The sequence below is a fragment of the Triplophysa rosa genome, linkage group LG10 (genome assembly GCF_024868665.1).
Source record: "Triplophysa rosa linkage group LG10, Trosa_1v2, whole genome shotgun sequence".
Taxonomy (NCBI): Eukaryota; Metazoa; Chordata; class Actinopteri; order Cypriniformes; family Nemacheilidae; genus Triplophysa; species Triplophysa rosa.
The window spans coordinates 25,098,200-25,112,035 of record NC_079899.1 but is presented as its reverse complement, the minus strand read 5'-3'; the positions used below and the strand labels follow the sequence as shown (position 1 = coordinate 25,112,035).

Below are 13,836 nucleotides of genomic sequence, written 5' to 3'. Positions count from 1 at the left end.
AGACATGTGAGGTCATGAAGGAAGTAAAACACATCTACAAATGTACAACATATAATACAGAGAAGTCCAGGACAACAACAACAGTCAGTACTCTTAGAAAACAACTGAAAAGTCCAATCGGCAAACTTATTATTGTGCAAAATATTGCTATATTGTAAAGTTTATTATATTCTACCCAAAGTCATATTTGACCCCTGACCCCCTTACAGCAACACTAGAATCCTAGAACTTTTCTGCCTTATAGCCGTGTGGCCTTTAACTGAGGTATAGATCACAATGTGAAAAACCTGGATGGATGTAATGTTATTAAATAATACCTTATTCCTTATAAATATGTTCCATATCAGTTATTTGATGTAATGATGTCACTGATTGGCTAAATAGCCGAGTCTTCTGCACAGTATTTCAAAGATCTCTGCCACACACAAAACCATAGTGATGATGGTGAAGATGTACATTGCGCTGAGGAAGATGGTCTTTTCGAAGTGCTCGGGCACCATGCACTTGGTAAAGTTAAAAGTCTTGTCCAGTGAGCTCGCGTCACAGAAGTACTGAGAATGAACCAGGAACCCGAAGAGTCGACTCTGGAGCCAGAACGCTGCCACCTCCAGGACGATTCGCAGGAGGACAGAGATGATGTAGAGCACGGTGATGGTCGGACGTTCCAGAATGTCCTCTTGGTCTATGTTTTTATACGCTGCGTAAAGATGGAACACGGCTCCTGGAACCAGCACAGTCACAAGCTGAAGAGCCCAAAACACCTGGAAACAAATGCGAAGAGAGCGGCGCTGTCACGTGAGGTCAAAACAACATAAATGCTTCCTTCGAGCACCTTCTTATATTAGAATAATGTCAATTCAGTACAATTTTTGATTTTTATGTATGTGCTTGTTTGACTTTCAAAAACAAAATGACACTTCTCGTGCTCAAATGTTTTCTCTTGGCTTTCTTGAACTTTACCTGCGGTGTTACAGGTCTAAACTGATTGTAACAGAAAAGGTTGAGCTCTCTTCTGTCCGGATCACAGCTGAAGTGAAGAGCTTCGTTCCCATAAACCGCGAATCCCAGAACTCCCAAGAAGAACATGCGCACAGAACCAAAAAACAGGGTGTGGAACTGACCAACCACAGTTGGAGGCCGAAGCTAAGAGAAGAGGTACAATCATATTATATATAAGAACGTTTTTCATAACAAAGTAGTTTCACATGAAGGTCAGAAAATATCGTTTTAAAATATAATTCTAATAGATTTCAGTTTATTAATGACAAATAGGACAGACTGATATATGAAATAAACCATTATTTAACACAATATGTTTTGTGTTTCTATAGTTTGTATTTCTGTATTGTTGACATGGTTTGTCTTTCTTTATTTTTCACAGTCATTACATTTGTAAATTTGGTAAAACATGATCATTGACCGATGTCAAGAAACGGCCGGATTAATCTGTCTGTCACAGTGTTACACAACAGAAGGTTTGTACCATTATAACTTTTGCCATCAAAATGTAAATTATGAAGAGAAAGCTGTTACAAACCAAAACACACACACACACACGCACACACACACACAGCAGTTAGTTTACTTACGCATCCCTCATAGAAGTTCTTTATGTAATTTAAAGACATGATGATTCTTTAAGTTGAATGACTCTGCGACTGTTGGCCGTCATTGCAGCCGTGTGTCCTCAAACTCTGTTCTGCCTACATGTTGACCTTCGCAATGGAGCAAAAGCTCCCGTCAACACATATTTCCCTTTCATCTGCTCTACCTTCATCAATTTACCCATGAGGTACAAAACACCAACAAAAAGAAAAAACAAAAGCAGTGAACATGTGCTCCACACATAATCCCCATTCAACAATGTCAGCGATAAAACAAACCATTGACACATAATGGGTGAACATGCGACAAAAATACTATGCATTTAAGAGGAATATAAAGTAAATTAAAAGAACAAATGAAGTTGATCTTTTATTAACAAAAAGATTGTAAACTATGACTTGTGATTTAACTAAATGTGTAAGTGTATGTGTACAGTGGGGTCAAAAAAACACATAAACCTTGGAAACCAACAGAATAGTTTAGGTTTTTGAAACATGTAAAGCTTAGAAAAATTATGAATCAAAAATAAATGTTTATAATTTGCATGAATAAAAAAACTTCTTCAAATGATAAAAAAAACGTGTTAACTTATGTTAACTCACTTTTTCAAATGATAATAAAACTTGTTAACTCACTTCTTCAAATGTTAAAAAAACTTGTTAACTCACTTTATCAAATGATAAAAAAACTTGTTAACTAATGTTAACTCACTTCTTCAAATGATAAAAAAACTTGTTAACTAATGTTAACTCACTTCTTCAAATGATAAAACAACTTGTTAACTAATGTTAACTCACTTCTTCAAATGATAAAACAACTTGTTAACTAATGTTAACTCACTTCTTCAAATGATAAAACAACTTGTTAACTAATGTTAACTCACTTCTTCAAATGATAAAACAACTTGTTAACTAATGTTAACTCACTTCTTCAAATGATAAAACAACTTGTTAACTAATGTTAACTCACTTCTTCAAATGATAAAACAACTTGTTAACTAATGTTAACTCACTTCTTCAAATGATAAAACAACTTGTAAACTAATGTTAACTCACTTCTTCAAATGATAAAACAACTTGTAAACTAATGTTAACTCACTTCTTCAAATGATAAAACAACTTGTAAACTAATGTTAACTCACTTCTTCAAATGATAAAACAACTTGTAAACTAATGTTAACTCACTTCTTCAAATGATAAAACAACTTGTAAACTAATGTTAACTCACTTCTTCAAATGATAAAACAACTTGTAAACTAATGTTAACTCACTTCTTCAAATGATAAAACAACTTGTAAACTAATGTTAACTCACTTCTTCAAATGATAAAACAACTTGTAAACTAATGTTAACTCACTTCTTCAAATGATAAAACAACTTGTAAACTAATGTTAACTCACTTCTTCAAATGATAAAACAACTTGTAAACTAATGTTAACTCACTTCTTCAAATGATAAAACAACTTGTAAACTAATGTTAACTCACTTCTTCAAATGATAAAACAACTTGTAAACTAATGTTAACTCACTTCTTCAAATGATAAAAAAACCATTATATTCCATGTTTAAATGAACTTTAAATAAAAGGTAAATTAAACACAATTGTATTCTTTCAGCATTGCTCTTACCAGCCTGAGTCCGAGCGGAGAGTTTGTCCTCCTCATTTATTTGGAGATAGAGCAAGAACTCATGGGAAATACGTCTCAAGATCTCAAAGCTGATAAAGTCACGGCTGGAAAGACTGTCAACATTTCCCCCTGATGCTTTCCCAGAGTAGCTGTGTAATGCAAACACAAGGCTATGTATTGAGCCGGTCTCATCAAAAGAGCTTTTCACACTGAGATGAATGGAGGCATGGTCAAATACTGTATATCTGCTCATGACCGCATTGGTTACTGCACCATCAATGCTCTCGTATTGGCTGATGAAGACCTTGTGATGTCAGTCAAAGCACATTAAGCTCATACATTTGTAATCGTTTGTTTACAGTTACCAAAATGAACCCCGGTTTTATAGTCAAAATCTCTTTTACCCTAAATCTTTTTGTGCATTGATTGCCATTTGTATATTTTTACTACAAATACATGGTTACCGTTAGCTATACACTCTTAAAAAAGGTGTTTCAAAAGGTACTTTGATGCCATAGAAGAACCTTTAATATCTGAAGAACCTTTCTGTTTCACAAAAGGTTCTTTGTGGCGAAAAAAGGTTCTTTAAAAAAAAGTAAGAAAGAGATGGTTCTTTAAAGAACCTTTGACAGAATGGTTCTTCTCGGTGTGAAGAACCTTTTAAGCACGTTTTTTCTTAAAACCATGTTTGCTTTAGTAGTATTTTCTGTATAAATATCGCTGCTGTCCTTCTGAAACCTTGTATATCCATATTTTGTGATTTTGATTTTTTGCTGGAAAAAAATATTAGGTCACCCTTTATGTTTGTCACTGGGTTTTGCAGATATCTAACTAATAAAAGTACTAAAAAGTACTTGTCAATTTTGACAACACAGTATTTAATCGTTTAAAAAGTACAGGGTTTTTCCTTTGCCTGAAAAACAGCAAATTTGGACATACGAGGTTTCAGAAGGACAGCGACGATATACATATTGTTTGAAAGCAGTTTGAGAATAAAGTGCAGAATTGTTTCTGATTGAACACAGCTGAAGTCCCGACCCCTCTGGAGTATTTTGAGGTCTGTCTGCACCCGTCCCAGCTGCTCTGGAGCCCTGACAGCCGCTCAGAGACTTTCTGAACTCCTCTGCTCACTCTCTCAGTGATTCTGCTGGTAAGTGTTTCTGCAATTCTCCCTCTCAACTTGACTAAATATCTCTTCTAATCTCTGTTTTCTGAATGCTACATTATGTGATGTTAAGTAAAGGCGTAATGCAGCGCGTTTCCATTTATCTCATATGTGGAACATCTAACAAAGTTTCAGACTTACTTCCTGAATTAAGTTCTTGTGTGTTTGTTGAATCCCTGACAACAAAAGATAGTAACGTTACCAAGAGTAAACATACATTGAAATGTGTGAAGGTTTCAGTGTAGGTCGAGTTGATTCTTTATTTACCTTTGCAAATGATGCATTATCATTAAATGTGCAATCTAATCTTTAAACATGTACTTTGAACAGTCATTAAAATAATAAAATGTTGGCAACAAATAAGTAATTTTGACCATATTAAGAGTCTGTGTTCTTGAAATAGACCAGAGAGCATGAACAGGTGCCATGTGGCATGCTTGTAAAGAGTTATCAGGGCCAGCAGAGAAGCTATATTTAACCAGAGGAACGGGCCAGACTCCATCGCTCAGGAGATAAACAACCCTAAAGAGTACTGTACAACCACAGCTCTTTTGATTCATGAAGATTCACGTTGATGTCGTGTTCAGATCTGTCTTCTAAAATGTGCATTTTTATATCATACTGTATGTGTGTGATTCGCACATGAAAAACTTCCAGAAATTCATGATCAGAAAGAGCACACCAGAGGGTTTTATTTTTATAATGGAAGTACACACAATTTTTTATTTGTTTTATTTTATTTAACCAGGATACAAAATCCCATTCAGACTTCGCAGTCTCTTCTTCCAGGGAGACCTGGTCAAATACAACATGAAAACACATAATAACACTATTGAAGAGTCCAATCTGAAAGTATTTTAGACTGTATATACATATATATTGGAGAAAATTGTGCAGAATAATAAACAAAACATAAGAGACAATTGCACAAAATAGGACAAAGATGGTGAAGAGCAATAAAAGATGTGGAGAATAATACAAAATAAGAAAGATTTGTAGAGAATGATACATTTATAATAAATTCTCCTTCCAAAAATATTAGAGACAACTGTAGAGAAATTGTCAGTGGTGTGAAGTGGAAATGTGAAGCGATAGGAAAGCAGATGTTGTGATACAAAGTGATTGTTTGTGAATATATTATGTTCATTTTGATTATATAAAATGTAATACATTTTAAAAAATGCGTTGTGATTGGATAGTATCTTAAGCCAAAATAAGGAAAAAAGGAAAGGAAAAACTTAGTTGTCCATTTCTTTAAAAACGTCCAAGGCCATGTCCGGGTCTTAGTTCCAGATATTTTAATAGCCAACAGAAACATTTTTTTAACTGATGCATAATTCATTTACTCCCAACGAATTCCTTCTGTCCCGTTGGAAGAGCACATCAGAATGGAGAGCCGCTCACAACCCGCTAATGGTGACAGTAAGACAGACGTGACTCATGACCTCACTGAAGTTCTCAGTCAGCAGCTGGAGGACATCATCAGCACTTATCAGACGACCGACCGACCCGCTGAACCCGAGGACGCTGAGGAGGGCACCATCGCAGACGAGAAGGAGCCAGGAAAACCTAAAGACCAGAAGCTGGAAAAGAAGATGCTGAAAGGTCTCGGTAAGTCACACGAGGAATATGATGTCCTCCTCATGCTTTCAACCTGTGACCAAAATACAGTATGTGAATGATGACAGGGAAGGAAGCCACGCTGCTCATGCAAAGCCTGAATAAACTGGATACCCCGGAGCAGAAACTGGAGGCTCTCATCAAAAAACACGCTGAACTGGTGAGTACGATCATCAGCGATCTGCCTGGGATTTCTAGGCATTCTATCCCGGGTTAGTAATGATCTGGTGCTTTTTTCATTTTGCATCCCCGACCTCGCAGCTGCAAGAGCATCGATCTGATCAGAAACAGTTGAAGGTTCTGCAAAACAAACTTCTCCAGGTGATGAAGGAGAAAGATCAGCTCCAGAGCGAGCACAGCCGAGCCGTACTGGCCCGCAGTAAACTGGAGGGCTTGTGCCGAGAGCTGCAGAGACACAACAAGACGTTAAAGGTGAAAAATGATGTTTCTTGATCTACGTCAGCTGCCTATTAAACTCCGTTGTGCTTCTGTGTCGCTCAGGAAGAAACTCTACAGAGGTGCCGTGAAGACGATCTGAAGAGGAAAGAAATCACCACACATTTCCAGAGCACCCTGACAGGAATCCAGGTTCAGATCGAGGAGCACAGCAGCCGAAACGACAAACTGTGCAAAGAAAACAGCGACCTGGCTGAGAAACTCAAAGATCTCATTTCCAAATATGATCAACGAGAAGCGGTACGGGTTTCACGTTTCTTGTTCTGATGAGCACAAAGAGAGATATTTGGAAGAATGTTCTCAACCGACAATTCTGAGGCACCATTGACTATCATAGTAGGAAAAATGTTCGTGTCATTTCTTCGTTCTGTTAGATATTTAGGAAAGCAAACTGTGACCATACCATTTTATTTGGACTAAACACACAATTTTTCAACTATCTTTCTTTGTATTTAACCTAAAACAAAGACATTTATATAGGGTGAGTAAATGATGACAGAATTTTGGGTGAACTGTCCCTTTAAGACTGAGATGTTTTGTTGGTCGTTCAGAATCTGGAGAAAGTGTTCAAGCACAGAGACCTGCAGCAGAAATTGCAGGAGACGAAACTCGCACAGGCCAACATGCTGCTTAAAGCTGCTCAGGAGAAACACAAACTAGAGAAGGAACATGTGAGTTTTATATTCTGAGGGAATGTCATGTGTGAAAAACCTCTAAAGATGCATTTCTGCGTTTTTTGGCACGTGTAGTTACTGAAGCAGACTGCAGAAGCCAAACTACAGGTTAAACATCTGAGAGAACAAGAGAATGACATGAAGACCCAGGTACATTTACATCAAATATTACCATCCTTAGTTCTTGCTTAAATCCTATTTTTTCTAAAGTGAAAGAAATGATTTTTTTGTACTGTAGCTTGCTCTGTATTCGGAGAAGTTTGATGAATTTCAAGGAACAGTATCTAAGAGCACTGGTGTGTACGCCAGCTTCAAACAGGACATGGATAAGGTGCGTGTCTTTCATTTCTCATATAATCAATGGGATTCACATTTTCACTTTGGGTCTTTTAATAAAACCCATTTGACATCCTTAAAATTCAATACGAAGATATTATTTTGGCATTCAACATGCATGTACTTTTTAGAAAGGCAACTGTAGTAAGCAATTTATCGGTTTAATCCACAATAAATAGATAAATAACATTCATCTTGAAACAAAATCCGAAAAGGTACTTACGCTCTTAAGTGTTGATTCTTCACTAATGACGTCAGTTTTTTCTCATTGAATATTTTGTTTTGCTTGGAAATGCGTCACAATACTGAGGCGAGGACAATTGGTGGCTTTCAGTTCACGAGAACTTTTGAAGGCATCTTCACGCAGCAACGCTCGAAACCAAAGCTTAAGTGACATCTATTACAAAGGAATTAAAATCTTGTGAAGCAATGCCTCGAAAATAACTACAAACGATAAAAGTACAGCTTTAACAAACGCTAATAAAGCTTTAAATGAAAAGACTAATGAATGACATCAAACTTGAAATAAATACAAATGATGCCATCGGGTACATCGGGCAGCGGGCCAAAAGTTGTCAGCTTACATAAAACTCTTAAGATCGCAACACCAGGGTTCGTTTCATGCTCGTTCTGTCTAGTGTAGCCTACATGTTCACGTGCTGTTTTGTCGCACAGATGGCAAAGAAGATGAAAAAGTTGGAGAAAGAGGCGGTGACCTGGAAGTCCCGTTTTGATGGCTGTAATAAAGCTCTGCTTGACATGGTGACAGATGTGAGTAGCTCGTCTCCTCAAACCTTCCATCCTTCTGCATCCAAATGTCTAACGTGTCGTGTTCTCGTGCAGAAAGCCATTAAAGAGAAGGAGTTTGAACTCCACACCTTGAAGACCCAGAAACTGGAGAAGCTCTGTAGGGTGCTTCAGGATGAGAGAAAGACCCTGCATGAGAAGCTTCAAAAGTCTACGGCCGACACGACGGTCTCTACTGAGACGGTGGGAGATGCAGAAGCCACGGAAGAGAAAGTGGTACCCTCAACAGAAGCGGTCACACAAGATGCCCCTACCCAACCGACCTGCTCGTCCCCTGCGCCCGAGACGCCTCTGACCCACGAGCTCGCCAGTCTGAAGACTGAGAAAGCTCGGCTTCAGGAGCTGGCTGCATCTTTCACCATCCGCCGTCACCTGCCACCAGAAGCGTACGAGGATGACAGCTGTGAGCGTTCTGAGAGCACAGACGTCACTCGGGATTTAGACGCCGACATCCAGCAGAACTTTGCACAGGAGACAGACGACACACTGTCTGAAGAACATCAAGAGATCAGAGATAAAGATATGGAGTCGGTTGATTAGATCACATTCACAAATAAAGTTCATATAGAGAAACTTTACTATTGCCTCTTAGATTTAATAGTGAGTTGTCTTAAACAGTCTCATTTTGGGCTGGATTGTAAAAGGGATCCACTGCTTTGAGCGCATTCCACTCACCAAAATAAAGTTGATTTTAAAATCACATATGATCTTGAATCCAAATGGCATTGCATTTATTTCCTGTTCACCTAAACTAAAGGATTGTCCTTGTTCCAGACACAAATTAAGTCATTTTACAATTTCCAAAGCAGCGTTTATTACAGTATTACCATGACATCATGTCTGTGTCGTGTTATCTCTTTGCATTTACAGTAAATGAAGTGCGAGGTGGTTGGAGACCATGTGGAAATCTTTGAGCTTTTCAAAGATACTATTTGAAACTGATTCAAAACTTAGAAAGTCATTTTCAAATCCAAGAAACAGTGCAGATATGCTCGTTGAGAAATGTTTCATGTTCTTAAAAATAACCCCGAACAATTTGGGTTGTATTAGTGTATACCAGGCAATTTATTGAAAAGTTCATTTAATTCATATTAAAAGGACATCATTTAGTCTCGTGCTATTATGCAAAAGTGTGTTGGCCATTTTATATGCAAGTTTGGTGAATATTTTACCAATTATTAACCAAAACATAGTTCCAGAGATATATGTGTGACACCATCTCTGTGTGACAGTTAGCTCCTGTTTTAGGATTTTTTTAAGAGATGTGAAAAACATAATCTTCAATTAACCTTCTTCAATCTTTATTCACAAAGTGAATGTGTTCTATATCTCACAAAAACAGGCACACATAAAGGTAATCTTTGGAGAATATAGAAAGGGCGCCCTCTGGCGGACAAACCGAAACACTTCAAGGCACAGAAGGCCTGAGTTTACAAATCAAAAGATGAACCAGCAGCAGACTAAAGAGCTTCTTAAATATGACGTGCTGAAGTTACAGTGCAAAAAACACTAAAAGAGTGAGCGTTCATGGTATTTGCAGTAAAACCATAGTCATACAGACGGTAATCAATACTTAATACAAAAAACAACCTTTAACTGTGGTAACTTCAGACAATATTGAATCTCAATTAAATGTGAAACAAAAGGTTGGATAGTTTATAAATATATATTATTGCTTTACAGTACATTATTTATCAACATTATAAAATGAACCATATAGAAACGTATTCCTATTTTACACTTTATTTTGCTGGTAAAACTGCACCACTGTTTGTTCTTGTTCTCTGGTTTCGATGGATCCTCGTCGAATGCTTCGGATCTCATTTATAGCAACAATTCCACTCATTTTCCTGCTTTTCACCAGGTAGCAGGCGAGCATCGTCCCCGTCCTGCCTAAACCATGCATACAGTGCACCGCGACTCCCTGCCACACCACATTCAGACAACAAACTGTTTTTCTAGCTTCCCCCAAGATAAAAATAAGTTTTTTATTGATGCAGCCTAAAACATTATGCATTTAAAAGCAAAGGTGGTATTCACCTGTCCCTTTGCATTGGCCTCCTCCACTACAGACAAGAATCTCTTTATCTGGTCAGACGTTGGGGAGCAGAAGTCGTGTATTTTGATATGGTGAAGGGTCAGGTCCGGACAGGTGTCGTGATATGGAGGTTTGCGCTCGCTCAGGCTCACCAGGTGCTTGATGCCGTTGTTCAGCAGGTACTGATAGTGAGCGGTCATCCTGGGCATCGCCAATCCTGCCACTTTACCAGGATCCACCCACGAGAAGTTTGGAGGCGGTGCTGAGGCCATGAGTTTCAATGACTGCTCTGTAACAATAAAATGTTACAGCTTGAATAATAGACTTGTATAAGGAAACCATGACATTACCCTGTTGAGAAAACCAGCACATGCTGGTTATTTAGGTTTTGAAGCATGGTAGCTGGTTTGTGCTAGTTTAAGCTGGTCCTAAACTAGCTCATGACCAGTAGCACAAACCACCTACCATTCTTCAAAACCTAACTAACCAGCATGTGCTGGTTTTTTCAACAGGTATACATTTCAATCAAGTATTTAAATAATATTGCACTGTAAAAAAAAGACAATTAATAATAACATTTATATTCATAACATTGAATAGAATCGTATTTATAAGATCAAATATCTATATATGAGGACTGGGGACGAATAACAATTTATTTTTCTTTTCAGAAATTATTTTCGATGTATCTTTATAGTTCAGTGGGGGGGTTTCTTTAGATCTAACGCTTATAAATACACTACACGCTTTCCAAACGCGTTCTCTGAATGTATGCATTTCATCTATATGTCAATATTTTAACTTAACGAAAAACGTAAAGGTAATACATACTGAACTAGCACGGTTGTCGAACTGTTGAAAAATCGGCGTCAGACATAGACGTGCACACTACACAGTAAGTAAATGTTCGTGCTAGAATGCGACCGGGTCGCCGCATGAGGGCGCTTTGGTCCGTTGCTGCGATGTGTCAACGGCGCCGCCATGTTGGGAAGGGCTTGAGTTCACATAAACACATACAAATAAACAGAGACGCAGATGATTTTCTGCATAAAACCTCAATAACGTTTACTGTACACTTTTTAGATGGTTTCAATAATTAAATTCTTATTACAAAATATACGTTATCTCAGTAAAATAGTAAACGGAGACAGAACATCTTTTTTTATCCACGTAGATCGTACAGTATTAAAATAGGTTGATAAATGTAAACGTTATTTTTGTATTATCCAGAAAGAACACAGCTTATCAGTTCACTTGTTCACTTATATGTGGTTTAAGGACAGTTTGCCCTCCCCAATATGGCGGTGCCATTGACGTACAATTTAGCTGACAATGCGGAATCCATCGAAAAGGCCACCCCCAACCACTTAGAGTGAGTCTGAGATCGGATGTCTAGTGAGACGGCATCCAAACGTCGAGACCAGGGACTGTATGGTAACAAAACAAGATGTGAAGGTGTTCTTTTGTACATAAGACAGTGGGCTTCTTAATCGGTTGTCCTGCATATGTGTATCATACACAGTGTTGCGGTGAGAACTCATCACAAAAACATAAATAAGTCAAGGGAAATGGCAAATCTGGTATTAAAATATAAAATCTACCTACATCTCATTAATGTGTGTAATTATGAGCAGCAATGTTTATCAGGTTTGGGCAAAACGACTACCTTTAGAGCAAATTTCAAGATGTGACAGAACTCGTTTCCTGAACACATCGAGTGTTTGTCGTTTGAGAGCTTGTGTGCCTACATTCGTATCTCAATTATGACAATAATGTTCTCGGATCTCATCACCATTTCCAATAATCTAAGTTACACTCAGACAGGACTGAAGAGAGCAGGAATGATCGCGTTTATAACAGCTTGAGCTCCTTCGTAATGCTTCACATTAGTTCAGGGTTTTCGAGTGAGGACACGCAAACAGTTTTTTTTGCATAAGATAGTTTTAAAAGGTTACAAATTAAGTAGAAATAGCGTTTTAATAGTTGTATTATTTACTGTGAATATAAGCTAAATGTAAATATCTGACGAATTGTTTCTGCGACTACGACGACAGCGTTCTCTTTGACTGTGACGCAGGATTTATACTTCATTTAAAATATGAAGAGTTTGGATCCAAACTCCGTTTTAAAAAAAAATTAAAAATCATGTTTTTTTATTGTGCATTCCAATTAATATCAATCAAACTGCAGTTGGTTTGTTTTGATTTAACACCGTGTCTACACCGGATGCGGCGCCATGCGACGCGTCAAGAGACAATAGAACGCATTAGAACCCATTATAATTTAAAATTTTGTCCACACTGGAATCCCATTATGCTGGATTCACACCAAACGTGAACAATCGTGTTCCACGCTCTTTATTACTCTCTGGAAATTTTCGTTATTTTCGCGTTAGTGAAAATATCTGACAAATATATCTGACAAATATTTTCAACCTTGGCGGAAGACGAGATTGACGCGCATTCGCGGCAATCGCACCGCCTGCCGCGAGTTCGTATCTTGCGCGTCCTTGCATTGACTTTGTATGTAATTTACTAGCGCAACACGCTTTATTCGCGTTTGGTTTGAACCCAGTGTTAGAACAAGGCAAGCTGTGTGTTGCGTCGCGCCGCGTCCGGTGTAGTCACGGTGTAAGCCACAATAACTAAAAAAAATACAGCTAACTGACACAATAAAACATGATAACATAATAAAAAACATGATTTCATTTTGGAACCAAACTCTTCATATTATAATGTTATCATTTACCGTATCACTAGTTTTTTCCTGTCTGTATACATTTGTTCTCACAATAGGGTTATATATTAAAGTAATACACGCAGAGATAATAATATTAAGAATGTCAACAACAATAATAATAACAACAATATTAACCATAGTGATAAAAATAAGATAATACTACTAACGTTACTAATAATAATAACAACACCACTCTTAAAAAAGATGTGTTAATTATTAACACATTTTTGTGTTATGGAATTATGTTTCATTGTAACACACTGTGTGTCATTTTCTGTTTATTTTGTTAACTTGTAACGATGTGTCAGGATGGCCGAGCGGTCTAAGGCGCTGCGTTCAGGTCGCAGTCTCCTCTGGAGGCGTGGGTTCGAATCCCACTTCTGACAAGCACAACCTTTTGTCTTTATGTAGCCTAAGTAAATGTCTTTTGTTGCTGTATTTAAACCTCACGTTTTGGGACTCCGGTCATAAAACCTAATCGGCGACTCTGAGAGTGTCCTTGCTAATCAGAAACTTTGTAGTTCATTAAAATCGACCAACTGAAATGTGCCACATGCATGGTCAGATAATTTACAGTTGTAAGCGTATATGTAGTTTAAAATAAGCAGTTCACACAACATTTTGTGTTCCTCTATTTAAAATACTAAAGATATACTCCTAAAATATATACAGCTGTGGGAAAAAGTTAAGAGACCATTCCAAATATTCATTTAATCAGCATTTCTAGATGCATTGTGTTCATTCCAATCCAGTGTCTGTTGAATTTCAA

The 13,836-nt window shown here is 37.5% G+C and overlaps 3 protein-coding genes and 1 non-coding gene across 7 annotated transcripts; 2 read left to right on the top strand and 2 right to left on the bottom strand.

Moving 5' to 3' along the window:
- Positions 1-365: 365 nt before the first annotated feature.
- Positions 366-3,312, bottom strand: LOC130560810 (gap junction epsilon-1 protein). Of its 2 annotated transcripts, none has more exons than XM_057344834.1 (3): positions 3,233-3,312; positions 961-1,143; positions 366-761 (listed from the first exon to the last, which is right to left on the bottom strand). In XM_057344834.1, the coding sequence occupies exons 1-3, from the start codon at positions 3,266-3,268 to the stop codon at positions 366-368; spliced, it is 615 nt and encodes a 204-aa protein (XP_057200817.1). In that variant the 5' UTR covers positions 3,269-3,312. The 2 variants fall into 2 exon arrangements, with proteins under 2 accessions (XP_057200817.1, XP_057200818.1); XM_057344835.1 differs by lacking the exon at positions 3,233-3,312 and adding an exon at positions 1,590-1,628.
- Positions 3,313-4,294: 982 nt separating this feature from the next.
- Positions 4,295-8,998, top strand: txlnbb (taxilin beta b). 2 transcript variants are annotated; one of them, XM_057343918.1, is made up of 10 exons: positions 4,295-4,382; positions 5,775-6,008; positions 6,086-6,177; positions 6,279-6,449; positions 6,519-6,713; positions 7,025-7,144; positions 7,223-7,297; positions 7,386-7,478; positions 8,159-8,254; positions 8,327-8,998. In XM_057343918.1, the coding sequence occupies exons 2-10, from the start codon at positions 5,786-5,788 to the stop codon at positions 8,828-8,830; spliced, it is 1,569 nt and encodes a 522-aa protein (XP_057199901.1). In that variant the 5' UTR covers positions 4,295-4,382; positions 5,775-5,785; the 3' UTR covers positions 8,831-8,998. The 2 variants fall into 2 exon arrangements, with proteins under 2 accessions (XP_057199901.1, XP_057199903.1); XM_057343920.1 differs by lacking the exon at positions 4,295-4,382 and having other exon boundaries at positions 5,222-6,008.
- Positions 8,999-9,131: 133 nt separating this feature from the next.
- Positions 9,132-11,238, bottom strand: dusp23b (dual specificity phosphatase 23b). 2 transcript variants are annotated; one of them, XM_057343065.1, is made up of 3 exons: positions 11,160-11,238; positions 10,331-10,617; positions 9,132-10,214 (listed from the first exon to the last, which is right to left on the bottom strand). In XM_057343065.1, exons 2-3 carry the CDS (start codon positions 10,598-10,600, stop codon positions 10,026-10,028), a joined length of 459 nt encoding a protein of 152 aa, XP_057199048.1. In that variant the 5' UTR covers positions 10,601-10,617; positions 11,160-11,238; the 3' UTR covers positions 9,132-10,025. The 2 variants fall into 2 exon arrangements, with proteins under 2 accessions (XP_057199048.1, XP_057199050.1); XM_057343067.1 differs by having other exon boundaries at positions 10,099-10,248.
- A 2,132-nt stretch (positions 11,239-13,370) lies between these two features.
- Positions 13,371-13,453, top strand: trnal-cag (transfer RNA leucine (anticodon CAG)). The gene has a single exon. It is a non-coding gene; the product is annotated as a tRNA-Leu (tRNA).
- Positions 13,454-13,836: the final 383 nt, after the last annotated feature.

Coding starts and splice junctions, on each gene's coding strand:
- LOC130560810 (XM_057344835.1), bottom strand. CDS start 1,628: ATGTCTTTAAATTACATAAAGAACTTCTATGAGGGATGC. Junction 1,144..1,589: donor AGAACTTCTATGAGGGATGC/GTAAGTAAACTA, acceptor CTCTTCTCTTAG/CTTCGGCCTCCAACTGTGGT. Junction 762..960: donor TTAGACCTGTAACACCGCAG/GTAAAGTTCAAG, acceptor ATTTGTTTCCAG/GTGTTTTGGGCTCTTCAGCT.
- txlnbb (XM_057343918.1), top strand. CDS start 5,786: ATGGAGAGCCGCTCACAACCCGCTAATGGTGACAGTAAGACAGACGTG. Junction 6,009..6,085: donor GAAGATGCTGAAAGGTCTCG/GTAAGTCACACG, acceptor GAATGATGACAG/GGAAGGAAGCCACGCTGCTC. Junction 7,298..7,385: donor AGAATGACATGAAGACCCAG/GTACATTTACAT, acceptor TTTGTACTGTAG/CTTGCTCTGTATTCGGAGAA.
- dusp23b (XM_057343065.1), bottom strand. CDS start 10,600: ATGGCCTCAGCACCGCCTCCAAACTTCTCGTGGGTGGATCCTGGTAAA. Junction 10,215..10,330: donor AGGCCAATGCAAAGGGACAG/GTGAATACCACC, acceptor GTGGTGTGGCAG/GGAGTCGCGGTGCACTGTAT.